We start from the raw sequence: 21,442 nt of genomic DNA, 5'->3' as shown, positions 1-21,442 counted from the left end.
TTTTAAATGTGCCTTAAAGTCAGAACTATACATTACTCACATCCATAAGTGTGATTGACAGTTCATTTTCACATTTCTGTCAATAAATTAAAAAATAAATATCTCTTATACTGAAATGTATCTGATTATGCATAATTGTGCAATAGAGATTAATTCATTCATTCAGATAATGAATTCTAAATAAAGTCAAACATTCCTATAATTAACAACATCACATTAGTTAAAGTTCCCTTTCCTAATTTTGACAATAAGCGAGATTGGGTCACTCACAAAAGTTGTTGAGCGTCGCTGTCATTTTGTCAACATCAATGTTTGTCTGCATCTCAATAAAATTCTTCACAAATGCATTGGACAAGGAATTCTGGGAAAAACAATCATGAAACAGCTTTTGAAAATCCGCCATGAACCAGTGAAGAATATTCGGGTAGAATGCGGTCCTGATAATTTTATACCTTCAGCAGTGGCACAGTCTTGTCCAGCACATTGGCAGATTTCATGATGAAATTTGAGGATTTCATCCATTCATTAGAATGCCTCCTCAAGTTGCTAAACTCTTGCAGGGTAGTATTGGCCTAGACAAAAAATATATTTTTTTATTACTGTGTCAAAAAAACATGATTAAGTTGATTAGCCTCTGTGTGAGAAGCCTTTGTATTTGTATTTGTATTTACACAACGATGAACTTTTTTTTTTTTGTCTGCTCAGCATTAAAATATGGTGGCATTGATTTTTTTCTGCCTGCTTAACATTTAATTTAACAACACTGAACATGACTTGCAGTCAACAGAAAGTAATACCGCTACTGACGCTTTAGAAGGTTACTGTCAATCTAATCATCTACCCGTCATATTTTTTGCCTTGTGTGATTTAGACTTCTAGATTTTTATTATTTATTATTTATTAATTTTGAATAACGACAATATGAATACTGTTGTCCATTGTTTTTACTAGAGTTGTCCTGAAAGAATTATAGAATTGTATCACATAATATCTACATAGGTTTTTCATTATTGGCTTTCGGCCAAAATGCATGTTGTCTTCAAAGTGAACGAAGAAGCCTTATATAAGGGCTGGTCACAGCATATATGCTTATTGACCATTAGATGTATACAAACTAAAATGCTTGGGATTTGTCATGTGAGCATTATCATTATTAAAGAATCCAGTGGGGCATCACAATACAATTAGCAATAATATGTTAAGTCTACAATCACATGTACCGTATCAGTTTGATATTGGTATTGGGTTTTTGGACTCAGACAATATCGGGTTATCGGTTCAAAAGTCATTATCGGACAACTCTAGTTTTTACCCTTTATAATCCATTCGTTTGACTCATTGGCAGCCACTGACTGCGCTAGATGTCCAATCCATTTTGACCGGAACGGGTCAATGAATTTTTGTTCATTCGCCCCTCCCAGTCAAAATGGATTGGATGTCTATTTCTGTCAATGGCACTAAAACATGGGCATTACCTGCCATTCCTTCCAGTACAAATGAATTGAAAGTAAATTGTTGTCAATGGCAGGTAATGGGTTTAATACTATGAAAATTAAATATATATATGTAACAGTGAAGAAAATAAGTATTTGAACGCCCTGCTATTTTGCAAGTTCTCCTACTTAGAAATCATGGAGGGTTCTGAAATTTTCATCGTAGCTGCATGTCCATTGTGAGAGAGATAATCTAAAAAGAAACATCCAGAAATCACAATGTATCGTTTTTTTAACGATTTATTTGTGTGATACAGCTGCAAATAAGTATTTGAAGACCTGAGAAAACTAATGTTAATATTTGGTACATTAGCCTTTGTTTGCAATTACAGAGTTTGAGCTCCCTCCAAAGGTTTTCTATTGGGCTTAGGTCTGGAGACTTCTTATGGAGCCACTCCTTGGATTTCCTGGCTGTGTGCTTTGGGTCATTGTCATGTTGGAAGACCCAGCCACAACCCATCTTCAATGCTCTGACTGAGGGAAGGAGGTTGTTCCGCAAAATCTCACAATACAGGGCCCCAGGCATCCTTTCTTTAATACAGTGCACTCGTCCTGTCCCATGTGCAGAAAAATAACCCCCTAAGCATGATGCTACCAACCCCATGCTTCACCGTAGGGATGGTGTTCTTGGCATAGTATTCATCATTCTTTTTCCTCCAAACATAGTTGGTGGAATTATGACCAAAAAGTTCTTCTTCGGTCTCATTTGAAAACAACATTTGCTCTCATGACTCCTCTGTATCATCCAAATGGTCATATGCAAACTTAAGACGGCCTTGACATGTGCTGTTTTAAGCAGAGGAACCTTCTGTGCCATGCATGATTTCAAACCATGACGTCTTAGTGTATTACCATCAGTAACCTTGGAAACAGTGGTCCCAGCTGTTTTCAAATTATTGACCAACTCCTGCCGTGTAGTTCTGAGCTGCTTCCTCACCTTTCTTAGGATCATTGAGACCCCATGAGGTGATATCTTATATGGGGGCTCCACTCTGATTGAGATTGTCATGTTTAGCTTCTTCCATTTTCAAATGATTGCTCCAACAATGGACCTTTTTTCACCAAGCTGCTTGGAAAATGCTCCATAGCCTTTTTCAGCATTTTGGATGTGTACAATTTTGTCTATGATGTTTTTGGACAGCTCTTTGGTCTTGGCCATGTTACAACTTTGAGTCTTACTGATCGTATAGGATGGACAGGTGCTAACGACCTCAAACAGGAGCATCTGGTTCAGGGCACTACATGACGTGGAGGTGGACATTTAATAGGCAGACTAACAGGTCTTTCACAGTCAGAAATCAATCGTATAGACAGATGTTCAAATACTTTTTGCAACTGTATCTCACAAATAAATCGTTAAAAATATCATGCATTGTGATTTCTGGATTTTCCTTCTTTAGATTACCTGTCTCACAATGGACATGCACCTACAATAAAAATTTCAGACCACTCCATAATTTCTAAGTGGGAGAACTTGCAAAATAGCAAGGTGTTCATATACTTATTTTCTTCACTGTATATACACATATAAATCAACTCTGGGAGCCATAACTGGAGCGTATTTCTGTTTTGATTCATTTCAAAATTGTTTGTGTGATGTGGTTGCCTTTTTTTTTCTTTTTATTTACCAAAAATAGTTACTTGCGCCATAAAATATTGCAATCCAAAAGAAGTGCTTTTAGGTTGTTACCAAGGTGATATCAGACTATCACAGCTATCTTACCCAAAAAACACAATGATGACGCTATTGTATACCTTCTCCATAATAGCCCTGGTAATAGGTGTGTCAGGTGTGTAGAGGATCTTCCCCATCAGCATTGGTTTGAGGAACGCCCATGAAATGGCTCCCCCTGTAGTGCTGACCATATCTAGGTACATGTTCATACAGTAGGGGCCTATAAAAAAAGGGTTGGGGATATTAGGCATAATATTGTTCTTCCCATTAAGACCACATGAATGCATTTATAATGAAATTTCCTAAAACAACATACTTGCATCTCGTGGAATCTTGAACCTTTCAATCACCTCCTCTCTCTCAGGGCTGTTAACGGGGAATTTTCTGGGCTCAAATATGGTGGGAAATTTGCTAATTCCGAAGAAAGGTATGATACCGTGACTGCACATTGCTTGAGATATGGTGACAAATGATGGTCGGGTAGAGAGTCTGGACCGCATTCGTCTTGTAGCCTGGGTAGAAATAAAGTGTCGTTCATGAAAAATCCACAAACAGGTTGAGAACATGCTTTTAAAAGTATATTCTACACACCAAGTAAAAGTCATGTTGGGCCATATGGTTGAGTTCTTCAATGGAAAGCATGAAACTCTGCAGATGATCAATTGCAGGAAGGATTTCATCCATTATTTTGACTAAATGGTTGGCAATCTGAAGCATAAATCCCATCAAGTCCCAAATTTCATCTGAAAACAGCACCTGAAAGCAAAGAGCCAACATTTCAGAGCAGTACCACATTTCTGTTCCTATGCTACATTCTCTTTACACAACAGGGAAATCAAGCACATCTACTTTTAATGGATTCGTAAAATATTACTTAATAATAATTTCTTTGTAAGCTCTGCTCTAAAAATGACCTTTTACACATTAGCTACCCTGTGTTGGAGAATGCTTCAATCTTTGGTTACATATTCATGAAAGTGAATGAAAAATAAGACTCGATCTTCATGACAAAAAGGCATGAATTTTCCAAAACCTTACAAATGCTCATTTGATGTGATTTCACCCAGTTTCTTTTGAAAAGTGTGACACTTTTACTTGCTCTTTGTACTTCAAATATGTGTTCTTTCTGTCAGTTAAGTGCCATGAAAGATAAAAGAAATAATAAAAATGATAATAACTGAAAGGCCTGGATGAACGTATAAATGCCAAGTTCCAATTCAGTTCAGTGTGACAAACTAAGAAATGATAAGTCACAACCAGTTCACCCAAATGGGCTGCTCAAAAAAAATCAGGAAATGTTTTTTAAAAAGCCAACGCAATTACACACGTGTGCATTTAAGTTCTTAAATATATATTTAATATTAAAATTTATTATTTATTTAAATTTACATATAGAACAAATATACAGGCTGGGGTAAACGTTATAATGAAATAAAAAAGCTGATCATTCTTTGTCACGTAAAAGCATCATAAATAAGTGTATACCATTTCAGGTTGTGGGTACGAGTTTAAAACTACACAAGAAGTTCATTTGATATTGACAGGACACATTCCCCAAACACTGCACCATGCCTTCCAATAGGGGGCCGTTTCACATTCTGCTTCAGTCAGTCAAAGTCGGTCGTAGCTATTCTCAAACACAACGATCCAACGCCAGATTTACTGTAGGTTGAAAAAGTACGAAAGCTGTACCGTATACAAACAGGAAGGATTGTCTCAGGATTCAAGGTAATTATCATATTTTTCGTACCATGCATGTATTTTCAAATATTGTGAAAAAAAATTAATGGGAGAAATTAACCGCTACGGCATTGGCGTTATGATTTACAATATTTATGTAAAATAAATTTTAAAATAAATAAATTTTTGCTTTTAACCAAGAATTGAGACCGTTTTACGTTCATATCTATAAAGAATTCAGGGATTTACGTATTTATTCAAAAGAATTTTCAACGTAAAAATCTCTTTGTGGTGATAAGGCGGCGCCACAGTGGTTTACAGACTAACAGCACATTCGACATATTTACGTAAAATAAATGCTAACTGCCCAGTTTTTTGCTTTTAAACAAGAATCAAATCTGTTTTATGTCCATACCTAAAAAGAATTCAAGGATTTAAGCATTTATTCACAAGAATTTTCAACGGAAAAAGCTCTTTGTGTTTCCACTCGGTCAGCTTTGACGGAGATACGCCCCCGATTAATCGCCCCCGCGCACTGTCAATATATTATGAAGTCTATGATCTATTGTACTACAAGTACTATTAAGGGATGAGCTTGTTTATAGTTTAGTGAACTGAAAATATACCCATTTTAATTTGAGCCATCTGTTTAATTATTATTAGGATTAGCATCAATTATCTTAATCCAATACCAATTGCATTTTACCAATCAGGGCAATTTACACATGATAAAGATTGATGTTCTAATATAAGAGATATAAAATTTTGTCAAGCGGGACTGTGATGCCATACTTTAAAACATAATTTAAAAACTAATCAGTTATTACATTGTTTACTATCAGTGTTTGGCTCAGTTTGGTACAATTTCCAAACCTGAATTTCCTATTTTTATCCAATATTGAATCATGTTGGTAAAAAATGAGTGTTACGGTAGATGGACTGTGTCTTGCTGAGCACAAAAGCAAAATGTTGGCCACGGGAAAATGGCTCTTACACAGAAAAACATAACCCACATCTCTTTTCAAAACTGCTCATCTTGTTCAGGGTCGCAGACCGATTCCAGCTGACTTAGGTTGAAAGGAGGGGTGAAAGGAGGGGTACCGTTGCCTAGTCACCAGTTAATCACAGGGGCCATATACGACAAACAACCATTCCCACCTACTGCTATGTAAAATTTAGAGCCTTCAATTGAAATAATAAATGCAATAGATGCAAATGAATAATGTGCCAATTTTCCACATAGAGGAAAAATATTGTACTGTAAATAAATAACCATTGACGGGACTAGACGTCCAATCCATTTGAACCAGGAGGGTAGCAGTGAATGAACATTCGCTGCCAACGCTTCGTTCAAATATATCTAATTACTGGTAATACAATGCAGTCATCTAAATTATCCGCAAAAAGACAAAAAGAGCAAGATCATCGTCAGTGGTACTGAAAAGGTTAAGTGTAATTTTTGAAATAATATGTATGTAAACTTGTTGGGATTTTGCGTCACCCTGTAAAAAATTGGTGACCTATCCGCTTTCTGTTCAAGCACATGTAAAAGAAAATGAACACAACCATTAGCATAAAATCTATATAAAAACTGATAAGAGCGAACCATTACTTCTTTTAAAATACAGTCAGAGGTGGGGAGTAACGCGTTACATTTACTCTGTTATGTACTTGAGTAAATTTTTAGAAAAATGTACTTCTTAGAGTAGTTTTACCACGCAATAATTTTACTTTTTTTTGCCAGAGGTGCCGACAGTGGCGGACTGTTTCACCAATAACATGTTGCAACAATAACCACATGCCTCTATTATATCAATTAAAGGTGCTCAAGCTCTTTGGACGGGTGATGTTTCAGTGTTGTTCTGGTCTGAATTCAATGACTTTTTTTGAAAAAAAAAAAAAAAAAAGAAAAGAAAAAAAAAAGGCTATTATTTTTTTTTAAATCAGACATTCTAAGCAGTAACTCACAATGTTACTCTTTACTTGAGTATTCTTTTCAACAAATACAGTGGTATGAAAAAGTATCTGAACCTTTTGGAATTTCTCACATTTCTGCATAAAATTTGCCTGGTACACCAGACTCACCGCTGCTCCAGCTATTGAGTCTGGCCACCATTCACGCGGATACAATTTCCAGGGCGGAGCAAGCCACAGCCAACAGACAGCGGAGTGGACCAATCATCGACGGGCAGACGTGACGTTAGTAAAATGACGAGGGCAGGACGAGGGACTTGCGCGTGGAAGTAATCATACGAAGAGAGCGGAGTTTATTCAACATGGCTAGCACGAGACAGACTGTTGTCAATGACTCGTGTCGATGTGTTTTTGGTAATTTAAAACTGATTTTACCGTGGATTGGAACATATTCTCGGCTCTCCCGTTCACCATCTGTGTTGTTGTGAAAACGACTTTCGACGCGCAAGAGTGACGTTGCTCGTTAAGAACACGTCACGCAAATAAACAAATCTGATTTGTCGATTGATTTTGTACTTGCTCGAGAGGCCGTTAATGGGCTGGTTCCCAGACCTTTCTCTCAGTGTTTGAAAAATACAGGGAGAACAGTCTGGCAGAGCCAGGCAAGCATAAAATCACCATCGAATGTGATCTGGTCTTTGTCAAAATCACACCGATGAAAAAAAAGTTTGCTTTAACTAAAACCATGCCGACGTTTTCATATTTTGATGAGGATAGAATGCAAACAATTAGAGAAGGGGGAAAAATAAGTAAGTGAACCATCACTTTTAATATTTTGTGGCCCACCCTTTGGCAGTAATAACTTCAACCTGACGCTTCCTGTAGCTGCAGATCAGTCTGGCACATCGATCAGGACTAATATTTGCCCATTGTTCTCTAGAAAACTGCTATAGTTCAGTCAGATTCCTTGGACGCCTGACATGAATTGCTGTCTTTAGGTCATGCCACAGCATCTCAATGGGGTTCAAGTCTGACACTGTTATTACATCTGTGCAACTTTGACAAAGATCAGATCACATTTGATGGTGATTTTATGCAGAAATGTGAGAAATTCCAAAAGGTTCAGATAGTTTTTCACACCACCGTACTTTTTACTTGTACTTCAGTAGATTTTTGAAGGACTACTTTTACTTGATTAATACGATTTAGAAGTAAAACTACTCTTACTTGAGTAAATTCTTTGGCTACTCTACCCACCTCTTCATACAGTACAGCAAAGCCAGCATTCAAACTTACTCTGACTAAGACCTTTTCAACATTTAGATGCCGAGTTACGACTAGAGGGAAGGTGAAGTACTCTGCAGAGGACATGGAGCAGAAGGCTTGGAACAGGTGTGCATCTTGCTCTATCATGCTCAAACGTTCTGGAGACTTGCAGTGACGTAGTTCCAACAACCAAGAAAGGAGCTGTATTGAATGCATTAGAGAAGTAAAAACAGGGTAGATGAGAAAATAAGTTCATTAAAACAAATCACTTATTTCTTCTGAGCCTCATTGCTCACCTGTAAATTGTTGTTGGGCAGAACTGTCCGCATTAGAATCTGGAGAGCAACTGGATCAAAATGTGTGCGCTTCAGTACATCTTGGACAAATGCGCTTTCGTTCCGCAGCATCTCACCAACTGTTGCCTCCTCTGGAAAAATAAAGAAAAGTAGCATTTATACTTCCATATTCATGATTATTTCTGGACAATATTGAGAGTATTTTGTTCTACGTATTCTGTTCTTATCTGATTCAAGATATGTTTAATGCAAAACAAAAACAATCCAAAAAGTAAAGCCCATTTTACAGACAAATGTACTGTATTACTACAGCTGTGGAAGATACTGCAGGCCTATACTGATAGAGTATGGTTTCATTTAATCAAATGATTCATATTGGAAATTGATTTGTTACAAATGAAAGACTTCAGAAAAACATAAGTGATTCACCTTGAGATTTGAAGTTGATGTTTAGAGATTTCAAGCTGCTGATGTCAAAGTTCAGACTTTGCATAAGCACGTTAGACCTATAAACACACATAAACACATACACATTTATTATTAAAAATTATAATTCAACTACAGGTATCCCCATTGAAATGAGTTAAATAACTTATCCCATCTAAAGTGAGTAACAATGCAGTGAGTGTATCTTTTGTGTCTTGTTATATCAGCTACTTCTTTTCTGCTTATGTTCAGTTATCAATATTCTTTACTTTCTTTTTTTTTTTAATATTTACAGTTATTCATACAAAGTAGTCTGAGCCAAGGAACTCATGACTGTTGTCTGAACAAAAACTATTTTGAAGGTTTATTTCCTAAAACAAAAGTGTTTCAACCACGGTATATATGATATATGTGTATCATACAAGTTAAAAGCAGAAATTGTACCAATCTGTGTCTTTGCCATAGGTACTGGGGTCGCCAATAAATATATGGTAAAGGGCGTCACTCAAATCTGTTGTGTTGGCCTGAAACAGCTGCAACAAAATCTCTAGGCCTGGTAGAACACTGGAACAGAGTTGACCAGGCTCAAGGGAGACGGCTGCCAAGAGGTGACGACCAAACTTAGTTCTCTCCAACATGCACATCTGAAACATACCAGCCAACAAATTCTATTAGGAATGTCCTTTTATGTCTCACTAACCAGATTTGGGTATCTTTATTTTTGTTTAAGCAATTGTCTTGTTGTTGCACAGGATTCCATTAGATGTGCCTGTATACCCTCATGGTTAGAAAAACAAACAAAAAAACATACCTTCATACTAAAATACTGGCAGCTGTGGTTGCCTGAATTTTACCGTAAAAAAATGAATATTTGTAAAATACACATAATAAGAGTATTGTGCTTTGGTAACCATAAATTTTCATTTTTTTGTGAACTGAAAACTTGTAGGCTACAGTGTATACTGTCGTTTATATGTAACCAGTCTTAATGGTGGTGACATATTGCATCTTTTCTCGTCCCTTCTCTCCGGTCGTGACTTAAATCAAACCCACACCGTTATCTTGGGAAGCAAACATGCTAACTTCTGAGCTACGGCAGACCGGTTGAAGGGAGTGCTGTACGTGTAGAAGGTTCGGACAAAAAATGACTCCCTGAGAGAGTACTAGCAGCTGAAGATAGACTGTGCTATTGCCTCAGTAGTCAGCACACCTGACTGCTACAGTAATAGTGTGGCTTCAAACTGCAGCGGGAGAAGGGCAAAAACAAGAAACAGAAGATTATGATATCACCGGACCATCAGACCAGTTACACATATTATATGTACTTTTTACACTTGTCTAATGTAAATTAATAGTTATATAGTATAGTATAGTACAGGTAGTCCCCAGGTTACGAGTTTCGTTCCTACGGTGGCGACGTAACCCGAATTTCTGCGGAAGTCGGAATTAACCCTTTAAGTAGTCCTAAAACTCAAAATAACTATCCAAAAAGTCCAAAAGTATTGAATTTTGTTTAATGATGGAGGATACATTGCCCTCTGGTGCCAGTGTTGGGTCTGGCTAGACTGTCTCCTTATATGACTGAGGAGCAGACTGTCTGATATGGGTAATGGACAGCTGTGCTTTGGTTTGGCCCACACAAGGCTGTAAGTTGTTTTATCTAATATATGTTTGTGTATGCATTTATAATCAAGTTTAGAGCTACAGTTTGTGGAGTTACGTGTGAACGATTTGCTATGAGAATTGTAAAGCATTACATAGCTATGTTAGCATTCGTGGCATTTAATATCGTGGACTTTTGATAGGCAAATAAGGCTAATTTAATTTACTGAATATACATATTGATCAGACTAGATGGAAGATTGAACAACAATGGTGGCAGGGAAGAGGCACCCCAAAAAAAAAAAAAAACAACAACAACAAAAAACCGACTGGAGACAAAATGGCGGCGGAGACTTCGGCGTCATAAAGACAAAATCACGTAAATCGAGTACGTTGCAACCCGAGGACTGCCAGTATATACAGTAGATTGTGTAATTTTCAACTATACGCACCCACCAAATTTGGCAAGAAATATGTATTTGTTTAGAAATAAACTCCACTGGACTATAAGCTGTTGGTGTCCAAATTGCATTATGGGAAATTTACACCAAATGGCATTAGCCTGTAAAAATCCATAAATAAGCCACACTGGACTATAAATCCCAGTTTTCAAAGCAGGCAAAAAAAGACTGTTTATAGTCCAGAAATTATGGTATATAAGATATAATAAATAGAGTTTATTTACAGTACTCTGACATTAATTTTGGGCAATGAACGTTTCAGGGTTTTCCAGTTTTTTGTTTGTTATTTTAATGGTATAACTTTGGCGACCATAGCTGCCAGTATTTTACTGTAGATTTTTTTTTTCTTACAGTGCTACTTAAGGCAGTGGCCAGTTAACTCATTAATGTAACTCATCAAACATGATTCTGCATTATGAGCTACGATTTAAAAAAAACACCTGAGATGTAAGTTGGTCAAATTGTTTTTTGTAATGCGGATCATCCAAGTCGGTATGGAGAAGGTGAGTGGCTGTCAGGATGAACTGGTGTAAGAGTATCAGGTTCTCTGTGATTAAAAGACACAAATAAATTTGTCATGAGAAAGATTAGATAAGAAAACAGACAACAGGGAATGTTGGAATTCAGGTCTTGTCAGTGCAAAAAGTGACACAAAAACATTTCACTGGAGTTTCATTCCGGTGATGCTGCTGCTGGGAAACATTTTAAAGAAACAAGCTGCAAATGATCGGCTTACAGATGAGGTCAGTGAGAAGATGTAATAAATTAAAACAAATAAGACCCTTTGGGCCAAAAGATGCAAAGAATGTTTAATCAGAGCTAAATCCGACAATCTTTAATTTAATGGTGGTCAGCCCCTCAAGGACTTTGCCAATTAAATATGCATACGCGTGTATGTGTGATTATGTGCATGTGAAGCTATGGAAGCGTGAACTTCATTGCTGTAATGTGAAGAACCATTCTTACAAGCCCAGATGCCAATTAGAAAGGTCATTGATGTTCACTTTTGTATGTGAGTTAGAGGTGAGATGTTTGGTGAGATGCTTAGCGAAGGCAGACAAGATCATTGTTTGAACTCTACTTTGCTAATTAGAGTTAAAAAGGTGGTGAGTGCTTGTCAGGTAAAGAATGAATCCAGCTGAACAGAAATAGAGTTATTTTAATCATATCTTTGGAGGGAGTTGAAATACGTGCATGTGTATATTAAAAGAAGTGTTAAAAAATGTTTTATGCATTTGTATCCGTGAAGCTGTGTCTAAAGTTTGTATAGCGTTTGCAAATATTGTCACGGCAGCAAAAGTTAGGAGAAAGTATCTGAGGGTGTAAAGAAGGCAAAGATTTAAAACGCTCATTTATTTGCAGGTTTTTTTTTTTTTTTTATAGTTAGTTGGATCATTTTGAGAGAGGACATGAAAGTCAATGTTACCTTGAGATTCACTGGCAAGTGCTGTGGTCATATTTTTCAGCAGGGCAGAGAATGGAAAGCTATCAGGCAGCATATCAATAGCCTCCGCCAAGAGAGGCAACGATGACCTAGGAAAATAAACGTGCAGAATTGCAGTAAAGAGTTTAAAATTAAACAGATATTGGGATAAACCTTTTGGAAAAGATTTTCATTATTCATTCATTCATTTTCCATGCCGCTTTTCCTCATGAGGGTCGCGGAGCTGCTGGAGCCTATCCCAGCTAACTACGGGCAGTAGGCAGGGGACACCCTGAACTGGTTGCCAGCCAATTGCAGGGCACAAGGAGACACACAACCATTCACGCACACACTCATACCTACGGACGATTTAGAGTGTTCAATCAGCCTACCATGCATGATTTTGGGATGTGGGAGGAAACCGGAGTTCCCGGAGGAAACCCACGCAGGCACAGGGAGAACATGCGAACTTCACACAGGAAGGCCGAAGCCCGGGATTGAACCCTCGATCTCAGAACTGTGAGGCAGACGTGCTAACCACACAGCGACCGTGCCGCCAGATTTTCATTACAAAAAATTAAATAAAAAAACGTCAACCGCCATCAATGGCACTATGACATCAGAACTCAATGCTAATCCTTCCAGTTTAAATGAATTGGACATCTATCGATGTTAATGGCATGCAATTAGTTAAATACTATTTAAAAAATGATAATAGTAAAATAACTTGAGAGTGTTATTGAGGGCCATAAGGAAAATGTATTTTTTTATCAACACTATATTAATAATTATATTTATTCATAAATAAATACATAAAAATAATCATTTCGTGTCTCAGGAGGTTCCTTTTTTTAAAAAAAACAGATTATAACTGAGCCGTGACGGACATATGTGGACGACACATTTTGGGTCTTGTAGGCTACACTTGTATACCAAATGTCAAGACGGTGATCCCTCGCTACTTCACACTTCAAACTTTGCGCCCTCAGTCCATCGCGGATTTTTTCAGCAGGGCCGAGATTGAAAAGTGGTTGCCATGTGGCAAAATGGATTTTGCCATGTGGCAAAATGGATTTTGCCATGTGGCATTTTTTTTGCTATGTGGTAAAATGGATTTTGCCATGAGACATTTCTTTTTCCATGTGGCAAAATGGATTTTGCCATGTGACATTTTTTTGCCATGTGGCAGAATGGATTTTGCCATATGGCATTTTTTTTGCCATGTGACAAAATGGATTTTGCCTCGTGGCAATTTCTTGACACGTGGCAAAATGGATTTTGCTTTGTGGCATTTTTTTTTTTTTTTTTTTTTTGAAGGGGGCGGGGGCATGTGGCCAACATGGATTTTGGTTTGTGGCATTATTTTGGGCTATGTGGCAAAAAAAAAAAAGCCACACAGCAAAATCCATTTTGACACATGGCAAAAAAAATGCCACATGGCAAAATCCATTTTGCCAAATGGCAAATACCATTTTTGGTTCTCGCTGTCTCTCGATTTTATTTTCCCATTTGAAAAAAAAATAATAATAAATACAGATGAGCTGTCCCGAGCCGATTGCACCGTCTCACACTCGCTCCCTCTCCCTGCTGTTTGTTCGTCAGAGAGTGAACTGGAGTTGCTTATTAAAGTAAACGATGATTGACAGACAGTTATGCTTTGATCTTGCCAGACACTCGATCTCCAGGGGCCTCATCATCATCGTTTAACTTGTTAAACAGTTGCTCTGGCAACTCAATGAAGCGTTTAATAAAGACAAGACAATTTTTTTTTTTTTTACTTTTTTAAAAATATAATGGGTGTCTCCTTTTTTTCTTGTTTAAAAATAATTCTGTGGGACAGTAACATGTTTAAAACTAAAATTACTATTACTATAATTATTATATTTAAAGTCCTTAAGTTTTTTTTTTAATTATACTTTGTGGAAAAAGGAAAAAAAATGTCTTATATGCATCTCTTTCCAATGATAGATCTGAATAAATACATGGGGGGGGGCGCTACTTTGCGCTTTTTCACTTATCGTGGCGGGTTCTGGTCCCCATTAACTGCAAAAAACGAGGGATCTCTGTATTGTTGCCTACATGACTACATGACAAAAATATTTACATGCCCTCCAAAGGGTTAAGGAAGCACTAAATAAAATTGTACTCACAAATGAGAGCCGCTGGAGAGGGTTGCAAAAGAAAGGAGCCCAAGGGCAGCATCAATGGTTTCTTCTCGCGAGCCATTTATGGCCCACGGCATGCCGCTCGTTGATCCCTTCAGTATGATGTTCAGATTGGGGTTGGAAACGAACATGTGAGCTGTCTCTAACATTTCCTCTGGCGTAGGAGCTGAGAGGTCTCCAAAAATTGCTTGGTAGTTAATGCTCAGCAAGTCTGAGAAGTCACTCAAGGGTTCTATCTGGGGTATCAACAGGGCCTCTCGTTTGCGTCGGTTGTGCAACGCACGGTTACCCCCCAAAAGTTCCCACTGAGATCCATCAGGATGGTGGTCCATAGATGTAAATAGGTCACTGCTTAACAATTGCCTCAACATTTCGAATATGTTTCTAGTTAGATCTTCAACTAGATCCATTATCTCTGGCATATCCACACCCATATGAGTAAGTATAGACAATAAAAGCCTGAGGAGTTCCGACATCTTCGGCAGAGCTTGTGTCAGAAGGTCTAATCCAGATTCGTTTGTAGACGCTAACCATGCAGACATCTCAATCAGCTTCTGTAACAATTCTTTGGTAGCATTGGAGCTAAGCAATTGTTCCAGGGTGTTGTAAACCATCGGCTCATCCCCAAATAAGTTCATGTTGATCATAATTTTAACAATATTGTTTACCAGTTCAAGAAAAGATCCATTACTGATCCCAGATAAGTCGCCCTCCACCAGTGAGATGAAATCATCTAAGGTGGTGTTTATACAGGAGAGTAGGATCGCCACAACTTCATTGAAGACAACTTCGGATGAGTCTGTGTCTTGGATTTGGTGATAGTTGTTCAGGATATGGCTCAGTGCTTCCGCCATAGCATCTATGCATGGCCTGAGCATTGGTGCCACGTTCAGTAACTCATCTGACAGCATTGTAATAGAGGACAAACTGTGGAGTGGAAAAGTGAAATACAAATAAATCTCAAAGTATACTTCATTCATGGCCTTGTACATAGGACTCATAACATTGAAATATCTGTAAGAGGTATTTTCTGAGCAACTTGGCAAAGGGACTTGTGTCTTAAATCCAACAATTTCCTCTACCATTAATATTTAAATAGATGTGATCCCAAATTTATGCCGGTCATCATGTAATGGTTTTGCCACAATATGTCATCCTTTTCACTGTGTATAGCATGCAAGTCCGAATGCATTCTAACATGTCTTGACAATATCTGACTCCTACTGTAATATAGCCAGTTTCTGGGTTAGGCTGCCAATTTGCAAAAAGACTAGCTTGGTGTGAAGTATAACAGAAATAACAATTCACTGTATGATTAGTCATGGTGTGAACAAATCCATTGTTGTGGTGTTTTAGCTGATTTTTCAACTACCTCAACATTTTGACCTTTTAACTCTTTAGCTGCCATAGATACGATAGGTCCAATCCATTTGAATCATGAGGGCTGCCAGTGAATTAACAAATGTTCATTTTTGGTCAACCCCGTTAGTTCAAATGGATTGGACGTCTACTAGTGAAAAACTAATTCTAAATTCAAAGATCATCGAGTAAATGCCCTTGGTGTGAGAAATTAAATATGTTTTAATATTTGACTTTATTATATCCAATAACATGCTTTAAGCTTGATGTGCAAAACACTTTTTATATCTCTTCTTCAGAACATTTTTTTTTTTTTTTCAAATATATTATTCAGTGCACACTGCATGCATCGTGACTTCATTGGTGCCTTTGGCAAATACATTTCAAATTTGGAATTTTGTAAAAACAGACAGCAAGATCTCTATCTACTTCAGTTGCTTCCATCGGGTGTTCTGTGCTTCCTGTTCTCGAATATTATAAACGACCTTACCTAAAGAAGCACAGCTTGTTCCCACAGACACCGTAATACAAGAAAATCCTTGGGCAGAGTGATTTATGTTTTTACTTTTACGTGTAAGAACAGGATGTTATGAGAAATAAATTTTTCTTTGTATTATATCTACTTCAACTCACAAAAATACAGAGTATGAATACTGTACTGTTATTTTTTTTCCCACTGGCATATTGTGAGTGCAGTCACCTGTTTTGAAGCTGCATGTGCTGGAGCTGCATGTGTAAGTTAAGTTCAGCACTAGGGCTGAGTGGCTGGCTGAGCAGCTCAAAGAACTGGTTGGAGATGTTCATGATGATCTGCTCCATCACATGAAATTGGTTTTTGTTGACTTGATACAGAGATTCAGTCGCATTCACAATGCGGGCAGCAGTATCAGCAACAGTGATTGGTTCCAAAGCCATGTGCTGAAAAGAAAAATGTTCATCAGAAATGTGTGTCAACATTGCCACCAAACGGTCAAAATGTGACATGCACATTATTATTTGACATTTTTATTTATGTTGGTGCACTGGAACGTACAGTCATACCTGTTCTTGTTTCTGATATGATCTGAACTGTATGCGCTCAGAGTAAATATGCATCTAGGAACTGTCAGTGACTGAAATGTGTGGGCATTAAATGACTTGATGAAATGGGGAGCATCCTAATCCCAAAGCAAAATGAAAATCCAACCCAATCTCCTTTTATTATTTTTATGGTTCTAAAACTTAGGACCTCATTTCAACTACCTGATGTAGGCCAATCAATTTCTGTTTGGTGTACTCACACTCATGTTGAGATGGGGGCACATATACGGGAGAGCAGCATAAGCCTCCAGAATAGGCTGCAGACTGACGGTGCACCACATTTCAATGACGCCCTGGCTTAAACCAGCCGCAACTCTCACTGGATCCCATGCTTTCAAAACTTCATTGCAGTCCAATGTTCCATTTGCCTAAAAGAATTAAAAACAAAATCCAACAGTGTCAATAACCTCCCATCTTTTGTTGCGTCTTGTTGCCTTTCATTGCATTCTTCTGAGAAAAACCAGTTCAGTTAGTAAGACGGTGACACAACTACATACAACAAAGAGTCTGGGTGAAAGGCAGAGATACAGGACACTTGATATTCTTCCTTCATGTACCTAACACAATGTAAATGGCACACGGCTCACACAGGTATCGCCTCTTTTCATCACTAGACACCCATGCAAAGAATGAATGTAAAAGGTCGCCCTAAAAGGTGTGTCCCTCCAAAGTAAATATGTTTAAAACAACAACACAACAAGCATTGGTAAAAAAAAAATCCTGTTAAGTGAGTTCATTGATTTGTTTTAAAAAATAAGGTAACACTTTACAATAATATTCACGTGAACGTACCTCATAAGTATTAATTAACCTTAGTTAACCATTATTGAATGTTTTTTGGACCCTTATTGTAAAGTGTAGCACATGTGTCCCTCAACTAAGAAATTATAAATGCTTAAGTCCCCCACCCTTAACCTTTATTAACCATTACTGAATGCTTTTTGGACCCTTATTGTAAAGTGTAGTACATGTGTCCCTTAAATAATAAATTATAAATGCTTAAGTTAACAAACCCTAACCCTATATAGGCCTATATATTTTTTTTTAATTTTGCCAAACCATTAGTTACTATCTGGTTATGCATTAACTAATGCATTAACTCATGTTAATTAATGTATTTATAAATGTTAGATAAGCAATTACAGTGGGGCAAACAAGTATTTAGTCAACCACTGCAAGTTCTCCCACTTGAAAATATTAGAGAGGCCTGTAATTGTCAACATGGGTAAAACTCAACCATGAGAGACAGAATGTGGGGAAAAAAAAAACGAAAATCACATTGCTTGATTTTTAAAGAATGTATTTGCAAATCATGGTGGAAAATAAGTATTTGGTCAATACCAAAAGTTCATCTAAATACTTTGTTATGTACCCTTTGTTAGCAATAAAGGAGGCCAAACGTTTTCTGTAACTCTTCGAAAGCTTTTCATACACTGTTGCTGGTATTTTGGCCCATTCCCCCATGCAGATCTCCTTAAGAGCAGTGATGTTTTGGGGCTGTCCTTGGGCAACACGGACTTTCAACTCCCTCCACAGATTTTCTATGGGGTTGAGATCTGGAGACTGGCTAGGCCACTCGAGGACCTTAAAATGCTTCTTACGACCCCACTCCTTTGTTGCCCTGGCTGTGTGTTTGGTATCATTGTCATGCTGAAAGACCCAGCCACGTCTCATTTTCAATGCCCTTGCTGATGGAAGGAGATTTTCACTTATAATCTCTCGATACATGGCCCCATTCATTCTTTCCTTTACACAGATCAGTCGTCCTCATCCCTTTGCTGAAAAACAGCCCCAAAGCATGATTTTTCCACCCCCATGCTTCACAGTGGGTATGGTGTTCTTCAGATGCAATTCAGTATTTTTTCTCCTCCAAAAACGAGAACCTGTGTTTCTACCAAAAAGTTCTATTTTGGTTTCATCTAACCATAACACATTTTCCCAGTCCTCTTCTGGATCATCCAAATGCTCTGTAGCGAACCCAGACGGGCCTGGACGTGTACTTTCTTCAGTAGGGGGACACGTCTGGCAGTGCAGCATTTGAGTCCCTGCCGGCGCATTGTGTTACTGATAGTAGCCTTTGTTACTGTGGTCCCAGCTCTCTGTAGGTCATTCACTAGGTCCCCCCGTGTGGTTCTGGGATTTTTGCTCACCGTTCTTGTTATCATTTTAACGCCACGGAGTGAGATCTTGCATGGAGCCCCAGATCAAGGGAGATTATCAGTGCTCTTGTATGTCTTCCATTTTCTAATAATTGCTCCCACAGTTGATTTCTTTACACCAAGTGTTTTACCTATTGCAGATTCAGTCTTCCCAGCCTGGTGCAGGTCCACAATTTTGTCTCTGGTGTCCTTCGACAGCTCTTTGGTCTTTGCCATAGTGGAGTTTGGAGTGTGACTGACAGATTGTTGACAGGTGTCTTTTATACGGATAATGAGTTAAAACAGGTGCCATTAATACAGGTAACGAGTGGAGCCTTGTTAGACCTCGTTAGAAGAAGTTAGACCTCTTTGACAGCCAGAAATCTTGCTTGTTTGTAGGTGACCAAATACTTATTTTCCTAATTTGGAAATAAATTCTTTAAAAATCAAACAATGTGATTTTCCGTCTTTTTTTTTTTTTCTAATCTTTGCAAGTAGGAGAACTTGCACAATTGGTGGTTGTCTAAATACTTATTTGCCCCACTGTATATTAATCATTGTAATGTTACTTAAACATTAGTTATTGTCTAAAAATGCATTAAGTAATGTTAATTAAGGGACCCTTATTGTGAAGTGTTACCAAAAATATTGCGTATTTTGGAATACGATTACTCAAAGCATGCAATGACTAAGAATTATAACTGAGCTGCTGAGAAAAATCATTAAACTTCATTATTCAATTTTCCTGATTTTGGGGGGATGTACCGTTGATCAGTTAATTAAACACTCCCACTAAATAGGAACTTGACCGCCTTTATTTGCATTTGGAGCAGAGGTGGATAGAGTAGCCCCAAATGTTCCTAAGTAAGAGTAGCGTTACTTTCGAATAATATTACTCAAGTAAAAGCAACGGCGTACTGTAGGTTTGCATTGGGGCGGTAGGGACATAACTCTACCAACTTTTCAGAATGCTCAAATTGTTCCAGCCAACTTTTAAGCAACCTTATTTGCATTATACAATGAGTTCAGTTATATACACAGGCCATTTAGATTAACCTTCCCATATGATATAAGGATAGAATTGACCCTACCATTATTAAGTGAATTATTTTCATGATGTCCAGAGCTTACTTTTACCCTTTTTCACTTGCTGAATGTGCCAGTCCATTTTTTTCACCTCAAACACACCTTTGATTGGCTGATGACTTGCATTTATCTAAAATTGATGAATTCATTTATTTTCTACATCATTATTTAAAACATGTTTTTATTTCTAACATATGCAGATATGTTTTTCAGATAATCATACATAAATCTTAGTCGAAGTAAAAAAAAAAAAGTTTTCATTTTTGTTGCATTTAGCTGTGCTTGTGGACAAAAGCAGTCGTGTTTAACCTGAAGGAATGCTCCATTTTTATTTATTTTTGTTATTCCTTCTTAGAGGTTTTTTTCAATTATATTTATACTAGGGCTGTCAAACGATTAAAATTTTTAATCGAGTTAATCATAGCTTAGAAAATAATTAATCGTAACTAATCGCAATGCAAACCATCTCTAAAATATGCAATATTTTTCTGTAAATTATTGTTGGAATGGAAAGATAAGACACAAGATGGATATATACTGTACATTCAACATACAGTACATAAGTATTATATTTGTTTATTATAACAATAAATCAACAAGATGGCATTAACATTATCAACATTCTGTTAAAGCGATCCATGGATAGAAAGACTTGTAGTTTTTAAAAGATAAATATTAGTACAAGTTATAGAAATGTTATACTAAAACCCCTCTTAATGTTTTCGTTTTAATAAAATTTGTAAAAATTTTAATCAAAAAATAAACTAGTAGCTCGCCATTTTTTATGTCAATAATTACACAATGCTCATGGTGCTGAAACCCATAAAATCAGTCGCACCCAAGCGCCAGCAGAGGGCGACAAAACACCAAAAAACACAAGTAACAAGTGGACATGACACTCTGCTGTCATTTTAATCTGTTTGAGCGTGGCATGTGCATTAAATGTGTCAAATATTTTAACGTGATTGATTAAAAAAAATTAATTAACGTGAAAAAAATACTCAAGAAACTGCTGAAATAATGCCTGACTTAAAAAAAAACACACACTAAAAAAATTGGTATTTCTTTTTCACAGCACAACATCATTGATTTGAAATGTTATGATTATATTGTAACCTATTACGTTACCGTACTAGGCAAAAAAATACACCAAATCATCAAATATCGACTAGAATAATAGACAGAAATGAAACATCACCCATCACGTCCAAAGAGCATGAGTGCCTTCTAGTGGATAAACATAGTTTCTACCATGGAAATAAAATTATCATATCTCCGGTTTTCCGTGGTCTATCGGTGCCAGATAAAAACTGGGACAGAGTTTGAAATTCGCACTTTTAAGTAATCTCGGCAGCCCTCAATGTGAAATTGTTTATTT

The 21,442-nt window shown here is 37.3% G+C and overlaps 1 protein-coding gene across 2 annotated transcripts in view; it reads right to left on the bottom strand.

Annotated features, from left to right (window-relative positions):
• Positions 1-21,442, bottom strand: part of LOC130926893 (glucosylceramide transporter ABCA12-like) — a 100,612-nt gene that overhangs the window by 50,485 nt on the left and 28,685 nt on the right. For both annotated transcript variants that reach the window (XM_057852207.1, XM_057852208.1), the window contains exons 25-38: positions 17,041-17,208; positions 16,461-16,678; positions 14,387-15,328; positions 12,240-12,346; positions 11,254-11,360; positions 9,195-9,394; positions 8,754-8,830; positions 8,325-8,455; positions 8,059-8,229; positions 3,760-3,924; positions 3,485-3,680; positions 3,249-3,388; positions 453-572; positions 271-361 (exon numbers count right to left, since the gene is read on the bottom strand). In XM_057852207.1, coding sequence (XP_057708190.1) covers positions 271-361; positions 453-572; positions 3,249-3,388; positions 3,485-3,680; positions 3,760-3,924; positions 8,059-8,229; positions 8,325-8,455; positions 8,754-8,830; positions 9,195-9,394; positions 11,254-11,360; positions 12,240-12,346; positions 14,387-15,328; positions 16,461-16,678; positions 17,041-17,208 — 2,833 coding nt within the window. The remainder of the gene's footprint in view (positions 1-270; positions 362-452; positions 573-3,248; positions 3,389-3,484; positions 3,681-3,759; positions 3,925-8,058; positions 8,230-8,324; positions 8,456-8,753; positions 8,831-9,194; positions 9,395-11,253; positions 11,361-12,239; positions 12,347-14,386; positions 15,329-16,460; positions 16,679-17,040; positions 17,209-21,442) is intronic.

The sequence above is a fragment of the Corythoichthys intestinalis genome, chromosome 12, assembly GCF_030265065.1.
Source record: "Corythoichthys intestinalis isolate RoL2023-P3 chromosome 12, ASM3026506v1, whole genome shotgun sequence".
Lineage (NCBI taxonomy): Eukaryota > Metazoa > Chordata > Actinopteri > Syngnathiformes > Syngnathidae > Corythoichthys > Corythoichthys intestinalis.
Note: the sequence above shows the minus strand (reverse complement) of the source record. Positions and strands in the feature narration are given on the sequence as shown.